This window comes from Petaurus breviceps, unplaced genomic scaffold, assembly GCF_028583685.1.
Source record: "Petaurus breviceps papuanus isolate PSGF00001 unplaced genomic scaffold, PetGlider_PUasm1.0 551, whole genome shotgun sequence".
Classification (NCBI taxonomy): Eukaryota; Metazoa; Chordata; class Mammalia; order Diprotodontia; family Petauridae; genus Petaurus; species Petaurus breviceps.
This window is the reverse complement of record NW_027186372.1, coordinates 1385907-1408491: the sequence shown is the minus strand read 5'-3', so window position 1 is coordinate 1408491 and position 22585 is coordinate 1385907. Positions and strand designations below refer to the sequence as shown.

Here is a 22585-nt window from a genome sequence, read left to right as displayed (position 1 = left end):
ATGTTTTAGAACCAGAGGGCAAAAGAGGGGTTGAAAGAATCCACCAATCACTTTCTGAAAAAGATCCCAAAAAGAAAACTCCTAGAAATATTATAGGCACTTTATGGAATTCCCAGATCAAAAAGAAAATATTACAAGCAGCCAGGAAGAAACCATTTGAATATTGTGGAAACACAATCAGGATGACCCAGGATCTGGCAGCTTCTACACTGAGGGATCGAAGGGCTTTGAATATGATATTCTGGAGGTCAAAGGAGCTAGGATTAAAACCATGAATCACCTACCCAGCAAAACTGAGTATCATGTTTCAGGGAAAAATATGGCCATTTAGTGGAAGAGAGGATTTTCAAGCATTCTTGATGAAAAAAACAGAATTTAATAGAAAATTTGACATTCAGATACAAGAAGCAAGAAAAGCATGAGAAGGTAAATAGGGAAAAGAAATCATAAAAAACTTATCATAGTTGAACTATTTACATTCCTATGTGAAAAAATGATAATTATAATTTATGAACCTTTTCTCACTATGAGAATAATTGAAAGGAAAAGAAATGTCTATATATATGCATACATATGTGTGTTCATATACATACATATGCATATATATGTATATATATAGGAGGGTATATGGGCATATGAATACATATGTGAATGTGTGTATATATTGTACTGCTATACATAAATAGAGGGCACAGGACCATATTAATGGGAAGGGATGATACCTAAAAGGTGAAATTAAGAGGTAAGAGAGGAATATAATGAGAGGAAATGCAGAGAGACAGATTGGGGTAATATAGAAGAGGCAATGGAAAATGAGTACAATGGAGAGGAAGAACAGGAATTCAAATGGGAATGGGTCAACCTTATTCTCATTGAATTTGGCTTAGGGAGGGAATGACATACACACAAAATACAGTATCTCACCCTACAGGAGAGTAGGGGGGAAGGGGATGAGAGGGGTGATGATGGAAGGGAGGGCAGGCTGTGGCAGAGGGAATTTGGAAGCACCCACTTTTGAAAAGGGCCAGGATCAAAGTGGATAATGGAAGAAGGGGGAGGTGGGATAGGAGGGAGCTAAATATAGTCAGTCTTTTGCAATATATCTACTATGGAAATGTTTTGCATAGCTACACATGTACAACCTATATTGAAATGCTTATCTTCCCAGTAAGGCTGGGAATGGAGGGAGGGAATGAATCTGCAATTCAAAGTGTTAAAATCAAATGTTTAAAATATATACCTATATACTACTATCAAAATTATTTTACATGTAAATGGGAAATAAGATATACAGGCACTGTGGTATAGAGATCCACCGTGCCCTACTAGAAAGTTGGAAGGGATATGGGAGAAGATATGGGAGAGAGCAATTTGGAGGAGGGGATATCCAATGGGATCCCTATTTTGTGGTGGTGTGCAGGGTCAAAATGGGGAGAACATTTTTAACTCAAAATCTTGTGGAAATGAATGATGTAAACTAGAAATTAATAATGCATATGTATTAAAAAAAAGAAAGAATGGAGAGGGAACTTTAAGTTCCTAGATTCATTGAATAATCAGTTAACCTCTATATTAAGAGACTTCTGGAGGGGCAAGTGCCTTGGTAGAAGCTCAGATTTAGGAGGTAACACAGATGTTTGGATTGCAAATTGCTTCTACCTGGATTTTACAATTTCAGAATTTCCCAGTAAAGAAAAGACCAAAGGCCAGTGTAGAGCTGACTTTATTGATCATTGAAATCAGGGAAGTCCCCAAACCCCTCAATCTGAGCACAAAAGAAGACTCTAGGAAGCATTGAGCTAAAGGAATGTGTCGATAATGATTCACCCAATATTTGACCACCTCAAAGGGTCAGCACTTTCCTTTGTGTTTCATGCTTAATTTTCCATTGCTTTTCCTGAAAAAAAAAAAAGATAAAGGCAATGATGATGACAATGATTAATAGTATAAATAACTGTATTAATTAATATTAAAAATTAATCATGCAAATGACTATGAATATAGTTACACTATACTTATATATGTGTATATAGTCACTATATATACTGTATAAATACACACATGTATATGTATACTCATATTATATGTACTTATTTTCCATGTACTAATGTCAGGCTCCCATGAACCTTAGTTTATCCATAGGGTGGTCATGACTCTAGCTACTGCTACTTCTTCCTATCAGGCTATAGGACACAGATACTTTTTGTCTTTTTCTATAGCCCTAATATTTAGCAAAGTGCCAGGTTTATAGTAAGTACTTATATTGAGACTTATATGTCTCAATTTAGTATAGAGAGACCTGACATTGGAGTCAGAAGACCTGAATTCAAAGTTTGGCTCAGTCACACACCAGGATTATGGCCTTAGGCAAGTCACTTAACCTGTCTGAGCCTCAGTTTTACTATGTAAATTAGGAGTGGTTTGACTTGCAGTACCTGACTCACAAAGGGTATTATATAGAATGTGTTTTTTAAACTCCAAATCACTAAAGAAATGTGGGTTATTGTTAATTAAAAGGCAGTAGAGCATAATTTCATATAATGGCTATGTAGCCAGGGATAGGTTGCTAAACTTCTCAGTCTCCCCAGATGATTCTCTAAAGTAAAGTTATAAATGAGTTACTTATGTCCATTGCTTGAGGACATTTCCATCTTTAAAGTTTAATACACTCATGAAATCACAGTTCTGGATTCAATGAAAAGGTAGATCCTGCCAGTCTTGAATGTTGCCACCTGTTTCTTGAAGGTTAAGTTGACTTTCTCTGGACTGCTTTTCTCACCAGGACCAGTCTGAAATTGAGAGACTCCAACTCTAATGCTAAGGGTCACTTTCTATTCTGAAAGTTAAAGGATCAACAATCCATCTCCCAGAAGGAATCAATCCATGCTTACTTATTTGCTTCTCCAAACAAACACATGTTGTTATAGGTTTTTCCATCAGAGCCACAGACAGGGTCAACGAGTGCTGGACAGTTACCTTGCTCCTCTGATGCCTTCTTGTTGTCATTCTGGAAAGAGAAATATGATGAGGCTAATGTAGCATAGCCACTTTAGAGCTATGTTTAAATAGTCAAAAGGTTGAGAAAGAGGCAGCCACAGACAAACTTTCTTGTGAATATAGTGGACATAGTGCCTCAAGAGAGTTTGGAAAATTACATTTTTAAAAAACTTTCAATTTCCTCCAGCGCAAAAGGAAAGGCTTGTAATAGGTCATCTGTAAGTGTTATTCTGGCTCTACTGGTGAATCTTCTTTTAGATTGAATCTTACCAGGGCGGGAAACACACCAACCACTTTCATGTTCTCAATACTGATTGGTAGAGGATCCTCAGCTTGCTCTGTTTTGCTTCTAACCTGGGCCAATTTGACTTTCCTCAGGCAGCTTGATTAACCTAACTCCTGGTGAGTCCTTTCTCCTATGGCAGAAGGGGCTCACTATATTACTTCAGTCTTTAGTGTGAACAGCCAATTTATTTTTGCCCTGCTTTAGCACAGAACCCTTGAACTTAAATGATTTACCAGCCTCAACGTCCCCTAGTGGTAGGATTGCAGGAATGTGCCACCAAGTCAAGTTTACCAAGCTATTTTCTAACAACTATCCCAGTTCTCACATTCTCTGTTTTATATTCTATGGTTCCTTCCAGTTTTGATATTCTATATTGTGAGATTCACTTATTAAAAATGGATTTGGACTCAGTCTCTAGAGTTTTCTTCCCTTCTATTGCTGCATTAGACTTAATTTTTTTCGTATCTGTACTCTTAAGAATAAATTTCCCCTTTTTTCTGCTTAAAGTCATGACCCTGCCAGATTCTGACTGTGTGTTTCCTTTAGTAACATCAATGAAACAAACAAATAAAAATCAAAAGTACTGGGGGTAGAGCCAAGATGGTGGAGTAGAAACATGACCTCCCTACTGCTCCTGCTTCCACCCTCCCCAATCCATGTAAAAAGGGAACTCTAAACAAACTTTGTAGCTGCAGAACCAACAAAATGACACAGAGAAGCTAACCTCCCACTAAGGACAGCCCTGAAAGTCAGCAGGAATCGGCCAGCACAGCACTCTGGGAGCCGAGGGTAGCCCCATGCCCAGGCTTTAGCTCCAGGGTGGGCCTGACCAGCCCCAGCCAGAGGGACTCCAGATTGGCAGCAGCTGTGGCCATTTCCAGAATTATCAACACATAGATGTGAAGGACAAAGTGAGAGGTCAGTGCAGTCTGGACTTTGGGACCAGTAAGTGGAAGTGCATGGCTTTTACCCCCAGGGCAAAAAGCAACTGAGACAACAGCACAGCCAGCCAACACCACTTGGTGGGTTCAGCTCCTGGCCTGCAGAGTGTAGGGGGACAAAGCACCAGTCTGACAGGTAATCGCTCTTGCTTTAATTTGCTTGGATCTGGATTGCAGTCTAGGGTGGAGGTCCTGGGGTGTGTGTCAAGCTTGCGAGAGCGTGTGTAGACCACAGAGAGGGCACCCATCTAATACCTCTGGCAGCTGAGAAAACCCCAGCTTTTGGGACGAAAGCTACCCTGTCTGGTGGCAGAGTCCTACTGTGGCAAACGGCCCAAAAGTCAAGTAATTGAGTGGCAAAATGAGCAGGCAAAGGAAACAAAGAAGACAGAAGATTCCAACATTACACTCCTATTTTGGGGACATAAAGGAGCAAAGCATGGAACAGGAGGAAAACATTGAAGTCAGAACTCCCACACCAAAAGCTTCAGAGGAAAATACAAGCTGGTTACAGGCCATAGAGGACCTTAAGAAGCAGATAACAGAAATGTAGGAAAAAAATGGGAAGAGAAATGAGAACAATGCAAGAAAATTATGAAATTAGAGTCAACAGCCTGACTGAGGAAAATAATACCTTAAAAAACAGACTGACTCAAATGGCAAAGGGGGCTCAAAAAGGCAATGAGGAGAAGAATGTCTTAAAAAGCCGAATTTGCTTGATGGAAAAAAATCTCAAAAGCTCACTGAGGAGAATCATTGCTTCAGAATTAGATTGGAGCAAATGGAAGCTAATGACTTTATGAGAAATCAAGATGCTGTTAAACAGATCCAAACAAATGAAAAAATAGAGGGCGATGTGAAATGTCTCATGGGAAAAACCACTGTCCTGGAAAATAGGTCCAGGAGAGATAATTTAAAAATTATTGGACTACCTGAAAGCCATGACCAAAGTAAAAACCTAGAAATCATCCTCCAGGAAGTTCTCAAAGAAAACTGCCCTGATGTTTTAGTACCAGAGGGCAAAATAGAGGTTGAAAGAATCAGCCGATCACCTCCTGAAAAAGATCCCAAAAAGAGAACTCCTACAATATTATAGCCAGGTTCCAGAATTCCCAGATTAAGGAGAGAATATTACAAGCAGCCAGGAAGAAACAATTTGAATATTGTGGAAACAAAAATCAGGATAACCCAGGTCTGGCATCTTCTACACTAAGAGATGGAAGGGCTTGGAATATGATATTCCAAAGGTCAAAGGAGCTAGGATTAAAACCAAGAGTCACCTACCCAGCAAAACTGAGTATCATGTTTCAGGGGAAAATATGGTCATTCAATGGAATAGAGGACTTTCAAGCATTCTTGCTGAAAAAGCCATAGAAGAATAGAAAATTTGACATTCAGATACAAGAAGCAACAGAAGCATGAGAAGGTAAACAGGGAAAAGAAATCATAAGGAACTTATTAAAGTTGAACTATTAACATTCCTTCATGGAAAAACAATAATTGTAACTTATGAAACTTTTCTCAATAGTTGAAAGGATTAGAAATATATATGTCTACATATGAGGGTACATGGGCATATGAATACATATGTGAATGTGTGTACATATGTTTACAGGTATACATAGATAGAGGGCACAGGACCAATTTAACAGGAAGGGATGATACTTAAAAGGTGAAATTAAGAGATGAGAGGAGTACAATGAGAGGAGATGGGGAGAGACAGATTGGGGTAAATTATCTCATGCAGAAGAGGCAAGGGAAAATGGTTAAAATGGAGGGGAAGAATAGGAAGGCAAAAGGGAATAGGTCAACCTTATTCCCTTTGAATTTGGCTTGAGGAGGGAATGAAATACACAGTAAATAGAGTATCTTACCCTCCAGGAGAGTAGGGGGAAGTGGATGAGAGGGGGGTTGATGCAAGGCATGTCAGGCTGGGGGGGAGGGAAGTTGGAAGCACCCACTTTTGAAAAGGGACGGGATCAAAGTATAGAATAGAACAAGTGGAAGGTGGGATAGGAGGGAGGGAAATATAGTCAGTCTTTTACAATATATCTACTATGTTATCATTTTGCATTAGCCACACATGTACAATCTATACTGAACTGCTTATCTTCCCAGTGAGGGTGGGTGACAGGGAAGGAAGGGAATGAATCTGGAATTGAAAGTTTTAAAATCAAACCACTTACTAGTTGTGTGACCCTTGGAAAGGCTCTTAACCCCTTTTGCCTCAGTATAATGAGCTGGAAAAGGAAAATGGCAAACTACCTCAGTGTCTTTGCCAAGAAAAGCCCAAATGGGGTCATGAAGAGTTGGACCGGACTGAACAACAGCAAAAACTAGGAAACTTTGTCTGCCTTGTGGGTTGGGAAAGGGTGTCATTTCTGGAACCACAATCAGATCAATGCCACCTCTATTACTAGAAAGGGTGTGGCAAGCTACTCTTCAGTAGTCCCACTAACCATCCCTATAACTATCCAAACTAAAATACCCCTCACAGGCCATCCCTCCCTTATATGTTTTCTCCTCCCATTAGAATCTGAATTGTATGTTTGTGTCCCCAGGCTAAGCGTCGTACTTGGCACATAGTCAAAATTTAATAAGTGTTTTCTTATTCATCCAAACAAACAAAAAAAAAAACAATAGTACTCACTTGGACCTCCACTATGTTGCCAGCAGGAGATTTACCCATATTCTTCTCCTCTTCTTGATTAGCACTAGCCCCTGGTCTCACTTTCTGGTTAGAGGTACCTGGCTTCTGATTTTTACTGAATCCACCTGCCTTCCCCATTTGGCTAGCAGCATCTGAAGATAAACCGTAGATGCAAAAGTTAAATTGAAACTATCTTTTGGAACATTTAATTTAACCGTCCCTCACTAATTAATTATGATTGTAACTCATATTCCCCATAAAAACTTGATTCTCAATTGTGTTTGTTAACATTGAGCTATCCAGAGTTTTTTCCCTTAAATTTGTGTTTGTTCTTCTTCTGTTTTTTCTTTAGACCTCTCACCTATTACAGGAATAGTTCCTCAATGTTCTCCCACAATTACCTAGTGTACACTACTGGCCAGCTTTTAGCACAATGTCTGGCACATAGTAGGCACTTGCATGCTTGTTGACTGGCTGACTTCACAAAATCAAAATATCATAATTTTAGGACTAAAAGGCATATCAGAGATTCTCTAGAGTCAAAGATCTAGAGCTGTAGGCTTCGTCATTTTATGAATGAGGAAACTGATAACAGATAAATGACTTCCTCAATGTCACAAAATAACAGAGATGGTTCTGAATTCAGATCTTCTGAGTTCAAATCCAGTGTTCTTCCCACCATACCACATGTTAGCAGAAAATCCCTCCACAGCAACCACTATATATGGTCTCCTTTGTTAGAATCATTCATTCCAGCCCCAAATGTCCTCACTGTCTTCAGACCCACATTTCCATCTTCCTTTGTGCATTTTCACCTCTGTATCTTACTAGTAGCATTAATTCAACATATCCAGGACCAAATCACATTTGAGTTAATAGACAGAGCTCAAGGATCAGTAAGGGATACTTAATTGAAATGCTGACCTTACATTGCTTTCTATATATTTTATTATCTTCTAGATGTTATTGTATTTCTTTTTTAATTAAAGTAAATCAATTTTATCTTTAAGTATGTTCATGTGTAAAACACCTATATTTTAGACAACTTACTAGCAATAACAGAAACTTGTGGGTGGTTGTGATCAGAGAGAAAGGTGAACTTTGTCAAAAGATCTAATAAAGATCTTGTCTCTTGTTAGTTCTGTGAACTTGAGAGGGTTGCTTGACTCCTATGAAGTGTTTGACCTAGCCTCTTATCAAATTCCTTTCCACCTTTGTAATTATGTAGAAAAGATGCTTTATCTGTGTTAAGATAAATGAATCTTCCTTTTTTACTCAGAATGCTTTTGGAAAAATAAATGGATAAAGGTTTTTTGAGTTAAACACACACAAAAATGCTTCTTCCTCTCCCTCTCCTTGTAATTGTAGTAGCAGTCGTAGTAGTAGTAGTAGTAGTAGTAGTAGTAGTAGTAGTAGTAGTAGTAGTAGTAGTAGTAGTAGTAGTAGTCATCCAAATAATAAAGTGGGCATATATCACTTGATATTTCAAAGAGATGTGAGTCCTTGTCTGCCTGAAGGCAGAGGAGTGGCCTGTCTAATCTGACACATATAATTTTAGAAGTGGAAGGAATCTTAGAAGTCTCACTTGCAATAAGTAGAAGAGTCAAGATGCAAATACAAGAAACCTGTTTTTAATAGAACTGATTTCAGGTAAGGACTGTACTAGGTGACAACTGACATCCCTCCCTTTTCTGAAATTGTGGCATTATCTTCTCTAACTCTAAATACAGTGTTTTTTAGAGTCCTTTCCCTTCTAAGATCTGTGTTCTCCTGACTGCCACTGATTTCCCAAATGACCTTTGGTCAATCAATTCTTTAAGAGTCCCAAAGTTTCCATTTGTAAAACAAGGAGGTTTGAATAGTTGATTTCTCAAGGGTTCTTCCAGTTACAGTTACCTATTGATCTCTGGCATGAGCACTGTGATTAGCATTAAAGGGCCTGGCTTCAGATTTTAGATCCATCATTTGCTGATGCTATCATTTATTTCCTGTCTTCATGGATCTCAGTTTCATCTATAAAGTGATGATAAGACTAAATATCAAAGAATATGAAAGTTGGAAGTAACTTAAGTGGCCATTTTATACAAACCATTCCTTCCATAACAACACACCTGACAAGTAGTTATTCAGTCTGCCTAAAGACCCCCAGGGAGCAGGACCTCCTTCTACCCCTACCTCTCAAGACAACCCATTCCACTTTTAAGGTATTCTATTCTTAGGACATCTTTCCTAGCATCAAGTCTAACTTTGCCTCATAGTAAATTTCACTGGTTATTCCTGGCTCTACCTACACAGGCTAAATAGAATAAACCTAATTCTTCTCACATAATAGCCATTCAAATACTTGAACACAGTTTTACTATTCCCACTCCCCTTCTCCATCTCCTCCAAGATGAATATTCCAAGCACATTCAATCGGTTTTGTACATGACATGAACTCAAGACCCTTTATCATCTTATTCCCTTCCACTATAACTTACCAGTGATTTACACTGATTACCTCACAGTATGATGGGAAGATAAAATGAGATAATGGATATAAATAATCATTTAGATAATGGTAAGCTGCCGTGGAAAGATCCTAAGAATTAAAAATAATGTCCAGGTATTAAAAAACAAGTTCTTCTAATTCCTGGTTATACAAGCATATTCACTTTTCTGTCCCTCAGTCTCTGAATTTGTAAACATGGATAAAAAAAACACACCTTTTCAATGCCTATCTTACATTTTTTTTTAGTTTAGTATAGTTTTTTTTGCAAGAAAAGTAGTTTATAAATAGTCAAGTACTGCAGACATGTGCATATTAGTACTAGAATTCAACATATCTTTAGATACGACATGCCAGTGTCTATATAATTCTTTGAATCGGTATTGAATTGATATTTTAACTCAATCATTCAGTCAGTCAATAAGCATTTATTAAGTGCCTCCTAGGTGCCAGGTATTGGTCTAAGTGTTAGGGATGCAAATAAAGGTGAAAGACAGTCTGTGTTCTTAAGGGAACTCAAAATCTAATCTAAATGTTTCCTTTAGATTATATAAGTGAAATCCTACAAAATTGCAGGATTCACTCTGTTTTATCAATATAGGGAAGTCCCATTTTCAAAACTTCCTCTACTGGAACATATTGATAAATCATCCATAACTTTGTCTTTTTATGTATTTTTAATTAATTAATTTTTAGTTTTTAACATTGACTTTTATAAGATTCTGAGTTCTAATTTACCCCCCCCCCACTTCCACCACTCACCCCTCCCCAAGATAGCCTACAATCTGATATAAGCTATACATATACAATTATATTATTCATACTTCTAAATTAGTCATCTGTACTTCAGTCTTAAAGTTACCTGGACGTACCTACTTAAGTAATGCAGTTAATGTGTGTGAGAGGTGGGGACTTGAATCAAGGTCTCCTTAACACTGAATCTAGCCCACTAGACCATGTAGCCTCTCAAGGTATTCTTGGGAATGATGATGAAAATGATGGAACATTTTGCATATGGATAGAGAGCAGGCTTTAGCATCAGAAAAACCAGGCAAGCCCTGCCTCTGACACATGCTGCCTGTTTAATCTTACTTGAATCTTTAAACCTTTCATCATCTCAGGCAGTACTCTAAGAATTCAAATCAAAAAACAAGCAAAATGGAACTTTCTGATCTCCACGTGTAAAAGGAATTTCCCTACACAGATAAAATCACATTCTTATTGCATTTTAACTATCAAAAATTTCTCTAAATGATATAAGATATTAGATAGTAGGCTTTCTATACCTTATACCAATATTAAGCATACAATTAAAGATCATCAGAATTATATAATCTTAAAGATGGAAGGGATAACAGAAACCATTAAGTTTAGTTTCCTTCTTTTATAAAGGAGGCATGTGTGGGACAGAGAGATTAATTTCTTTGTCCACACATCTATTAACTGTAAGGGCCAGGATTCAATCAGTCCTCCTGACTCCTATACCATGGTAACACACATAATGTCTTGGAATTAGAGAGGACCTTGGATATTATCCATTCAAATCATCTTACCTGCGAATATGGCACCCAGCATTAAGGAGAAGAGCATGCATGCAATTGCTATCTTCATCATGGGTCTGGCCATAGCTCTTGTAACTTCTTCAGGGAGTGATGCTTTCAGTGACACTCTCTGTAGGAGAAAATCAGAATGAAGAATCTGACTACTGTGTGTGCTATATATTGGAAAATATTCTCCACCTAAATTTTGAAAAATTGCTATTACTTCAAAACAACTCCACCTCTCCACTCCCCTTTTTCTCAAACCTGCAATAAAGCTTATTTTATGAAGATGCCTTCACAGTTAGGAAGGAACATTCCTGAGTACAATGCCATGTTTAAAACCCACTTCACACCCAGAGTCCCATAAAAATATGGACATTTACAATGGATGACCTTGGAGTAGAGTTCCCTGCTACCTCAATTAAATGTTGAAACAAAGCTAAATGACAGTCAGCTTCAGTATGCCCTGAGGCCAAGACTCTCCTTGACATATTGGCTTAATGTTTTCACTAAATAGGCTCTTAAGATATTCTTCCTTCTTTCCAGAATTATTCACTAAATCTTGTGAGGAAAATGGGAATATTTATATAAACTAATGCAGAGTTAAGGAAAAAGACCACAAAATCAATGACCCTAAGAACCAGGAAAACAAACAAACAAACATGCACAATGACTATAACAAGGTATGTGAAAAGATCTACAAGAGGGAACCCAACTTTGAGTAGCTAAAAAGCCAATGATAGTCACAGAAAACAAATAGTGAAATGCACCTGCTTCAGTTCAGTAGAGAGGTGGACGATGAGGGTAGAAAAGGGCATATGTTGTCATGGCATATGGTTGACATATTGGTTGTTTTACTAAATTATATTTCTTTGTAACAAAAAATGAGTTATATAAAAACAAAAGTCATCAATAAAATTTATAAAATATATTATTCAGTAACAAAAAATGGCTGTGGTTTATGCTCCAATAATTCTCAGAATTATGAACTTCAAGATTTGAAGGAGACAAGAGATAATCTTATATAATCAAATACCAACAGTTGAATCATGGGCTCCTTGGAACATATGATTTTAGAAGTGAAAGTCAGCTTATAGTTCATTGATTCCAACATCATACTCAGTGGTTAAATCCTCTCTATACTTCTATAAAATTTGTTATTCAACAGTTTTTATGAAGGAATTAAGGAGAAAGGACTAAGAAGTGACCATTAGGTATAGGAGGGAGGTTTGTTAAATGAGAGCAATGATGCTGATTTAATGATGTACCATGTAGACACAGGTCTTTTGGTAGACACATAAAACCAAATTGTAATAATGGCATTGTTCTCTCTAACCAATGCTCTATATAGAAATTTAAGTGAAAAAGACTGGAGGGTTTCAATGACTACAAACTCAGCTTGACTCAATGGTATGTTGTCTCCAAAGAAGTTAATTTGAATTTAGTCTTCATTGATATTTGTAGAATGTATAGCATGAGGGAACTAGTGGTCTTCATTCCATCTGCTTTGATAAGAACATATTCTGAGTATTTTGTTCTGCTCTAGATGCTATGTTTTTTGAACCATTGTACACAAGACAGGATGACCCCATGGAAGAGTGACCAGAAGTGGAGTAGAGGTGGGTGGTTTGAAACCAGTCCATGAGATTCTCAGTTAAAAGGGAAGATTTAGCTTGAAAAAGTCATCATTTAAGTCTTTTCTTGGTCCAAATCTTTGATTTTATGAACAGTCACTAACTTCAAGAATTCAAAGGGCTGTCTGATGTAATATTACAAGATGATGAATTAAAAGCTGAACAGGATGAAAGAAGCCATGAAGTTCAACCCCCTCATTTTACAGATGTGGAATCTAAGAAGAGAGAGATTAAATTACATCTACAGGGTCGCATAATCAAAATAAAAACTGAACCTTGAATTTTTAGAACCTCTGAATCTAAATTGACTATTCTTTCCACCATAGTACTTTAGAACAGGAAGCATCTCTGGGACTTCTAACATAGTCTATTGATATTTGTTTCATGGATTCATTCATTTCAACCCAGACTAACCTTTCTTGAAGAAGATATTATCCCTTCCATTCTCCTCCCTCCCAATTGCACACATAAAAAAGAACAAATTCAGCCTTCAACCGATAGCTACATAGTCTGTCAAAAAAATTCATTACTGTCCATCTGTGAAAAAGTTATCTCTTTCTTCATCTTTCTAGCAGAAGGTGAGTGGCATGTTTAATTTTCAGTCTTTAGGACTTTTATTTATGGACAAGAGTCAACAAGAATTCTTCAAATATATCTAAGTTGTCTCCCCCCTATGATTGTATGAATTTTTCTCCTAGTTATGCCCACTTTCCTCTGCATAAGCTCTGAAACTGTATATTTCATCATTTTTTAAGGTACAATAACATCCCATTACTTTGAATAATCGCATTATGTTTAGCCATTCACCAAGAGGACAGTTCCTTAGTTTTCAATGTTTTACTACAACAAAAACCAAAGGTTATAAACAATATTTCTGCCCATGTAGAACTATTTACACTTTACTTGGTATCCTCTGGGGATGTAAGTTAATATTCATATAACTTGATCAAAGGTTTACACAATTTCCTCACTTTCTGGGTACAACTCAATCAATTTACAACTGAACTGAGAATCAGGAGGGAAACAGGTAAAGCCTTTATTGACCTTAACATTGTGTCTGAAACTTTGGGAAGTGCTGGAGATTCAAATAAGAACAAACAAAATGCTATCTCCCCTTAAGGAACTCATGTTCTAACATAGGAAAACAATCACAGACAAAGAGAAGAAAGAGGAAAAGAAATATGGAGAGTGATTTTAGACATCAATTAGGTGAAATATTGCTAATGTCTTTCTTAAAATCATGGCCACAGAGAGAAAATCACCAAGAAGCAAGAGAGTATCAAGGAAGAGTTTTCTCTGAGATAGAAAAGTGAGGTGACAAGAAAGAGGACAAACCTAGAAAGAGGGATTTGTATTGAGGTCCCTGACTTATAGCTTAATAACACTTACTGAGCTGGATCTATTTCCTGTTGTAAAAACTTAGAATATTGTAGGACATATAGTATAAATAAATATTGTGATTGTAGGTAAAGAGTTATGTATACATAAAGTTCCATAAGTATGAGCTTTAACCTAGATATAAAATGTCACATTGTAAAATATTTGTATAAGAAGGGAAAGAAACAACCATCATAGTTTTGAATAGATGAAGAGTTCTTAAACCTAGGATAGAAGACAACACAAGACATAAAATATACTATTCTGATAACATAAAATGGTAAAGCTTTTCCATAAACAAAATAAATGTAGCTAAATGAAATTGGTGGGAAAATCTATGCAGTACACACGTTGCTTTAGTAAAGTTCTGATGTTCAAAATCTCTTGGGAATGAATTTTAATTCCAAAGATCAAGATTCATTTGGCAATACATATGTTATCAAAGGATATGAAATCCAGTTCTCAAAAGAAGAGAGGCAAGCTGTCAAAGAATAATTAATAAACATTTATTAAGAACCTATTATATGCCAGGAAGTATATCAACTTCTGTGGATATAAGTATAATTATTTTTTAAAATCCATAATCATAAGGAACTTGCATTCTAATTATAAAGGCAAGTACATGTATGAATAAATACAGAATAAATATTAAGTGAGTAGATGAAAAGTAGTTAAATAAAATGAAGTTTAGAGGGAGGACACTAGCAATTGTGAGCAACTAGAATGCTGTGTGTGAAGAACAAGGGGAAGGCCAGTTGGGTTATAGTGTAGTGTATGGGAGAATGAATATATCCATTGTGACTAGAAACATAGCCTTAGAGCTAAGCTGTGAAGTAAGTTGAAAGCTAAACAGGGGGAATTTATATTTTAACCAAGAGTCCAAAGGAAGCTATTATAGTTAGCTGAGTAGATCTGTTTAGAGAACTTAGTAAAGGTTACTTTGGCATTAGTATAAAGGATGAATTAGCATGGGAAGAGATTTGTGAAAGGGAAATCAATTAGGATACAGTTGTAATGATTTAGCTAAGAGTTAATGAAAGCCTGAACAAAAGTAGTAGTGGTAAGAGTAGAGACAATGGGCCAGTTGTGAAAGCTGAAATCACAATGTTTTTCAAATATGGTGTGGTGTGAAGGATAATGAGTTCAGGATGATGTAATAAACATGGTAGAATTGAAGAATAGCAGTGTCTACTTTCTTTCTTTTACAGGTTTAGTGAGGGTTGCATGAGGGGTTAGGTTGGGAGAGGAGGGAATAAAAGTATAAGGAAGGTAAGGGAATAATCATTTATATAGAGGCTACTATGTGACAGGTATTGAAATAAATGCTTTATAACATTATATAATTTGATCCTCATGATAAAGTGAGATAGGAACTATTATTCCCATTTTTTAGTAGAGGAAACTGAGGAAATAGAGGTTGAATAACTTCACCATGATCACAAATCTACAAAGTATTTGAGAACAGATTTGAATTCCGATCATCCTGAGTTCAGTGTTCTATCCACTGTGCCACCCAGTTTGGAGAAATAATGAGTTAAGATTTAAACTTAGTATACTTGAAATATCTCTAGGATATCTAATTTAAATGTTCATTAGTCAGTTGGAGATGGAGGCCTGATCAAGGAAGAGATTGGATGTATAAATTTTTGAGCCAAAGATCTATGTAGACAGGATAGTTAAAACCCATAGGAGTTAAGGACTTTGCCAAGTGATAGCGTGAAGATGAAGAAGAGAAAGGGACCAAGACAAAACATTGGAGAAACATTCACAGTTAGGATGTGCAACATGTGTGATGAGCTCAGCAAAGAAAGCAGAAAATGAATGGTCAGATTTGTTTGACAAACATGAAGACAATAGTGTTATGAAAACACAAAGAGAGACTTTCCAGGAGGAGATGATGTCAACAGTGTCCAATGTAGCAGATATATTAAGGGGTATGAGAACTGAGACAAGGCCATGATATTTAGCAATTAAGAGACTGAAGCCATTCAAGTAAAGAAAATAACATATTGGTGCAAACATGCATTTATAAAATAGCAAAAGAGAATTAATGAAGTGAATAATCATTTTTAAATTGGAATATTAACAAATAAATCTGTTGTTGTTATTTGCCCTTTGCTCTTTTGTTTTGTTTTAATTATTTTTTTCAGTTTTTCAACATTCACTTCCACAAGATTTTGAATTTCAAATTTGCTCCCCATCTCTCCCCTACCCCACCCTAGAAGATCATGAATTCTAATGACTCCTTTCTCCAATCTTCCCTCCCTTCCATCACCCTGCCCCCTTCTCTTATCTCCTTCATTTCTATTTTCTTATAGGGCAAGAAATATTTCTATACCCCACTGCCTATATATCTTATTTCCAAGTTGCATGTAAAAATTAATTTTGACATTTGTTTTTAAAGCTTTGAGTTTCACATTCTTTCCCTTCCTCCCTCCCCACCCACCCTCATTGAGAAGGTAAACAATTCAACACAGGTTATACATGTGTAGTGATGCAAATCACTTCCATAGCAGTCATGATGTGAGACTAACTATATTTCCCTCTATCGCTCCATTTATTCTGTTCCCTCACCCTTTCATTTATTATAATCTCTCCTTTGACCTGTCCCTCCACAAAAGTCTGTGTTTCTTATTGGTCCTTTCCCCAATCTGCCATCCCTTTTTTATCTGCCCCACTTCCTTATCCTCTTCCCTTATGCTTTCCTGTGAGTTAATTTCCATACCCAATTTAGTGCATATGTTATTCCTACCTTAACTTAAATCTTATGAGAGTAAGGCTCACTTATTCCCTCTCACCTTCCTCCTCTTCCCCTCCATTGTAAAAACTCTTTCTTCCCTCTTTCATGTGAGATGATTTGCTACCTTCATCCTCTTCATTTCTCTTTCTCCTAGCACATTCCTCACACCACTTACACACCCACAAACATATATGTGTACATATTTATGCATGTTTATGTGTATGTATGCATACACACAAATGGATATATACATGTACATGAATATATACACATAGCTATACATGTATACACCTATACATGCATATATACACATACACACATATAACTTCATGCATGCATGCATGTATGTATATTCATTCTCTCCAACTACCCTAATACTGAGAAAGATCTCATGAGTTACAAATATCATCTTTCCATGTAGTAAATCCCTTATGATTTCTCTTTCCTGTTTATCTTTCCTTGCTTCTCTTGATTCCTATATTTGGAAGTCAAATTTGGCCAAGTTGGTGTAGTAAAAGCAGTGACTTGCTTGAGTTCTCCCCCAAACCCCTCCAGATACATCAAGAAAATGATTTTAAACAAATTCTATGACTGCACAATGAACAAAATATTGGAATGAAACAAATCTCCTGCCCTGGTCTCCTGGAAGGTTGACAGAATGGTCTATTGAACCAGAGTGGCAGTGGAGCACAGTCCAGTGTGCCCTATGCTAGCATAGATAGGGTCAGAGAAGATCTCAGAGGTCTAAATCACTGGCAGCTGTGCCAATTTCCAGACTTTTGGGCCCACAAACACCAAAGACAGCATAGAAAGTCAACAGGAAAACTCTGTTGGACCTGGGTGAGATAGGAGTGTGGTCCAGCCCCAGGGTACTGGAAGTGGCTGCGGCAGCAGTGGCTGTTTCCAGAACTTCTGGCTCACAGATGGTGTGGCATTGAACTGATCAGAGGGGGATTGCAAGGATCTCTTTGCTGGTGCTGAGGCAGGATTCTCTTTGTTTGCCCTCCTTGGATCTGGGTTGCAGTCTTGGGTGGCAGTCCTGGGTTGAGGAGGAGCACTGGTCTGACAGAGCATGTGACTGTGGTAGAGAGGGAATTGTCCTCACAGTTCCAAGGCAGAAAAGAGTGCTTGTGGTTACTCACAGCCCAAAGCAAAGTTTAGGAAAGGAATAAACACGTCTCCTTTGATCATACCACCATGGAAGAGCTGAAAATTTACATGTCCCTAGAAGTATCTCCTAAAAAAAAGCTGCACAATACCCCTGAAGCTTGGAATAGTATAGCCACCCCAACCTTTACTCCCACTGGAAGCAACATAGTAGGTCAGTGGGAAAAATCTGTGTAACCTAGATGAAAGAGGAGCATGGTCTGATCCCAGCTCCACGACAGTAGAGGTGGCAGCAATAGCAGCAGCGGTAGCACTGGATGCTCAGAGTTTTGGGCCCATGGATGGTGGGAGATCAAGTGGGATCAAGAGATCAGCCACTTGATCTCTGATACAAAATCACTGAAATCTGAGACTGAACCCCCATCCCCACCCCCACCCACACTGGAAGCAGAGTCCTACATTGACAAAGAATTAGAAAGTCAAGTATTTGGCTGGGAAGATGGGTAAACAGTGTAAAAACCTCAGACTATAGAATGTTACTTTGGTGACAAAGAACATCAAAATATACAACCAGAAGAAAACAACGAAGTCAAAGCTCCTACATCAAAAGCCTCCAAGAAAAATATGAATTGGATGCAGGACATGGAAGAGTTTTAAAAGGATTTTGAAAATCAAGTAAGAGAAGTAGAGGCAAAATTGGGAAGAAAAATGAGAGTGATGCAAGAAAACCATGAAAAACAAGTTAACAGCTTGCTAAAGGAGACCCCAAAAATACTCAAGAAAATAGCCCCTTAAAAATAGACTGAACTCAAATGACAAAAGAGGTCCACGAAGCTAATGAGAAGAATACCTTAAAGAGCAGATTTGACCAAATGAAAAAGGAGGTCCAAAAACTCACTGAAGAAAAAAATACTTCAAAATCAGAATGGAGCAAATGGAAGCTAATAACTTTACTAGAAATTGAGAAATTATTAAACAGAACCAAAAGAAGGAAGAAAATAAAAGATGATGTGAAATATCTCATTGGAAAAATAGATACAGGAGAGATAATTTAAAGACTATTGAATTCTCTGAAAGGCATGATTAAAAAAAGAACCTAGACATCATTTTTTTCAAGACATTTCAAGAAATTTACCCAGAGGGTAAAATAGAAATGGAAAGAATCCATAGATCATCTCCTGAGAGAGATCCCCAAAGGAAAACTCCTAGGAATATGCTAGCCAAATTCCAGAGTTCCTAGGTCAAGGAGAAAATTTTGCATGGAGCGAGAAAGAAACAATTTGAGTATTGTGAAAATATGGTCAGGATAATATGAGATTTAGCAGATTCTACATATTCCAAGAAAAACTTGGAATATGATATTCTGGAGGCAAAAGGAACTAGGATGAAAACAAAGAATCAGCTACCCAGCAAAACTGAGTATAATACTTCAGGGGAAAAAATAGACATTCAACGAAATATAGAATTTTGGAGTAATTTCATTGAAAAGACCAGAATTAAATAAAATTTGACTTTCAAATATAAGAATGAAGAGAAACATGAAAAGGTAAACAAAAAAAGAGAAATCATAAGGTATTTATTAAAATTGAACTGTTAACATTCTTCCATGGAAAGATGATATTTGTAATTCATGAGACCTTTCTCAGTATTAAGGTAGTTGAAGGAGATACATAGATAGATAGATAGATAGATAGATAGATAGATAGATAGATAGATAGATAGATAGATAGATAGATAGATAGATTGCACAGGGTGAGTTGAATATGAAGGGAAGTCATCTAAAATAAAATTAAGGGATTAAGGGGTGGGAGAGAAGGAGAAAGGGAGAGATAGAATGGGATAAATTAGCTCATATAAAAGAGGCAAGAAAAAGTTATTACAATGGAGGGTAAGAGGAGGTGAGAGGGAATGAGCGAACCTTACTCTCATTGGATTTGACTTAAAGAGGGGAAAGCATACACACTCATTTGGGTATCTTACCCTATAGGAAAGTAGAGGGGGAGGAGATAAGAAGTGGGGGATAATAAAAGGGAGGACCAATTAAGGGAGGGGGTAGTCAGAAGCAAACACTTCTGAAAAGGAGCAAGGTCAAAAGAGAAGATAGAATATGTAGGGAGTGGGATAGGATGGAGGGAAATATAGTCTTTCACCTGACTATTGTGGAAGTGTTTTGCATAATTACACATGTATAACCTATATTGAATTGCTTGCTTTCTCAATGAAGGGAGGTGGGGAGGGAAGAAGGGAGAGAATTTGGAACTCAAAATTTAAAAAAATGAATGTTAAACATTCTTTTTACCTGCTACTGGAAATTAAGATATATAGGCAATGAGGTATAAAAATCTATCTTGTCCTACAGGAATATGGAAAAGAAGGGGATCAGAGGGAGAGTGGGGTGATAGAATGGAGGCCAGACTGGGGGAAGGAATTACCAGAATACATTCCATCTCTGCGTGGGGGTGAGGGGAAAGATGGGGAGAAAATTTAGAACTCAAAATCTTGTGGAAATGAATTTTGAAAACAAAATAAAATAATTAATTAAAAAATAATAATGTCAGAGCTTCCCATTAAGTAGGTAGAATATTTATTATCAATGGGAAGATCCATTGTGTGATCATCTCTATATATGACATAGGTAGAGTAAAGTAATAAATCATGGGATTTAAGAGACTGAAATACTGGAGGTTATATAGTTGAAGGCAATATTTATGTGAAAAGAATAAGTGAAGACATTTGGGAGGTGAGGAACATGGTGAGGAAAGTACTGAATTCCTAGAGAAAGGAGGTAGAATACAAATAACATCCTGATTTAGACTGGGTGGAAATTTTTGGTCGAGTGGGCCTCAAAGAATATGAGGTTAGTGAAAAATGAAGGAAAAGAGACAACAGTATTCTGACTCCTCATCTAAGCCAGAGTGTTGGAGATGGTTTTTATAATTCTAGAAAACATGATCAGATATTTACATTATGGAACAGAAACTTCAGAGGTCACAGTAGAAGGAAGTGGATGAGATTGTAATGAGATATGAATGCAATATGGTTGAGAAATATTAGGGAAGAGCAAATGGGAGATGAGATATGTGTGGGATGGTGGTAAAGTGAAATTGTTTGGGTTTGGTCCAGGCCTACTGGTTAATCCTGTAAGTATTCCTCTTTCTCTGGCATGTGTGGAGGAAGGAGAGGGTGGTGGATAATGCTTTCAACCACTAATAAGAGAAATTAAAATCGTCATGAAGTCCCCTTATATCTGTGATATTTTCAGATGAACAACATGAAAATGACAATTGTTGAAGAGAATTGGGGAGACAAGCACGCACACTACTTTGCTGGTAGAACTGTGATTTGATCCAGCTATTCTGGAAAGGAATTTAAAACCCCTCAAAGTCACTAAACTTTTCTTATTCCTAGGGGGTGGCTAGGTGGCACAGTGAATAGAGCACCAGCCCTGGAGTCAGGAGGATGTGAGTTCAAATCCAGCCTCAGACATTTAACACAAAAAACTAGCCTTGTGACCTTGGCCAAGTCACTTAACCCCAATGGCCCTCCAAAAAGCAAAAACAAAACAACAACAAAAATAAACAAATAAACTTCCCATATCCCATGACCCACTTATGTCATTACTAACACACACCACAAAGAGATGAAAGAAGGAAAGGACCCATGTATGTAAATGTATTCATAACGACACTTTTTATTGAAGCAAAAGATCAAATTTAAGCCAGTTACTCAATTATTTGGAGTGGGTGAACAAATAATAATATATCGATATGATGAAATATTATTGCAATGTAAGAATTGTTCAAAAGGATAGATTCAGAAAAACCTAAGAAGACTTTTACAAACTATTGCAGAGTAAAGTAAAGAGAATAAGGATAAACAATTTATTCAGCTACAACAATGTAAAGAGAAACATCTCTGAAAGAGTTAAAAAGTTTGGTTAATACAATGACCATCCTTGTACCAAGGATGATACTTCAAGCCTCTTGATTAAGAAGGGTTAGAAAAAAGGCTCATAATGAGGCACATAGTTTTGGACATGGCTATACTGTAGGCTTATTTTGCTTGATTTGCTAATTTGTTACAAGGGAAATTTTATTTATTTGGTAAAGGAGAATTGAGAGGCAATAAGGAGTTGTGATATCAATCCCCCCCAAAAATAAAAAAAATAATATTGTCAATGAACAGTGAACAATGAACAATGAAAAGATTATCAATCAAGCATTTACAATTCATAGAGGAGTACAAAAAGTTCAGAAGAAAGTAGAAACAAGTGGTAAAGCTTCAGAAACTAATGTATTGAATTTAGCATTATTTTAACAAAATCAAATAATATAAGGAGATGTAGTTTCAAATATAATCCTTTTCTCTTTACATTTGGAAATGTTTGTATTTTTGAGCTGTGTCAAATCTGGATAAGAATACACATATATACATACAGATATATAGATATGAGTTGTCATTGCCTATTAATCCTCCTAACTCTAAGATCCTAAGAGTCTTCTATGTTAAAAATATGCTGCTATTTTTTTCCTTTTTAAAACTTTTAAATTTATTTGTTTTTAGTTTTCAAAATTCACTTCTATAAGATTCTGAGTTCTAAATTTTCTCTCCCTTCCCCAAGATGCCATGTAATCTAATATAGACTGTACACACACACATATATATATATACATATATATGTATATGTGTATATACATTTGTCTTAAACATGTTTGCATATTAGTCATGTTTTAAAGAAGAATTAGAACCAAAGGGGGAAAATGGGGGCGAGAGGAGAGGAGAGGGCAGAGAGAGCGAGAGAGAGAGAGCGAGAGAGAGAGAGAG

General features: G+C 36.8%; 1 protein-coding gene across 1 annotated transcript; it reads right to left on the bottom strand.

The window, feature by feature from the left end:
* Positions 1–1705: 1705 nt before the first annotated feature.
* LOC138172487 (serine protease inhibitor Kazal-type 6-like) lies at positions 1706–11055 on the bottom strand. Its single transcript, XM_069102259.1, has 4 exons — positions 10916–11055; positions 6875–7026; positions 2892–3007; positions 1706–1897 (listed from the first exon to the last, which is right to left on the bottom strand). Exons 1-4 carry the CDS (start codon positions 10986–10988, stop codon positions 1852–1854), a joined length of 387 nt encoding a protein of 128 aa, XP_068958360.1. The 5' UTR covers positions 10989–11055; the 3' UTR covers positions 1706–1851.
* Positions 11056–22585: the final 11530 nt, after the last annotated feature.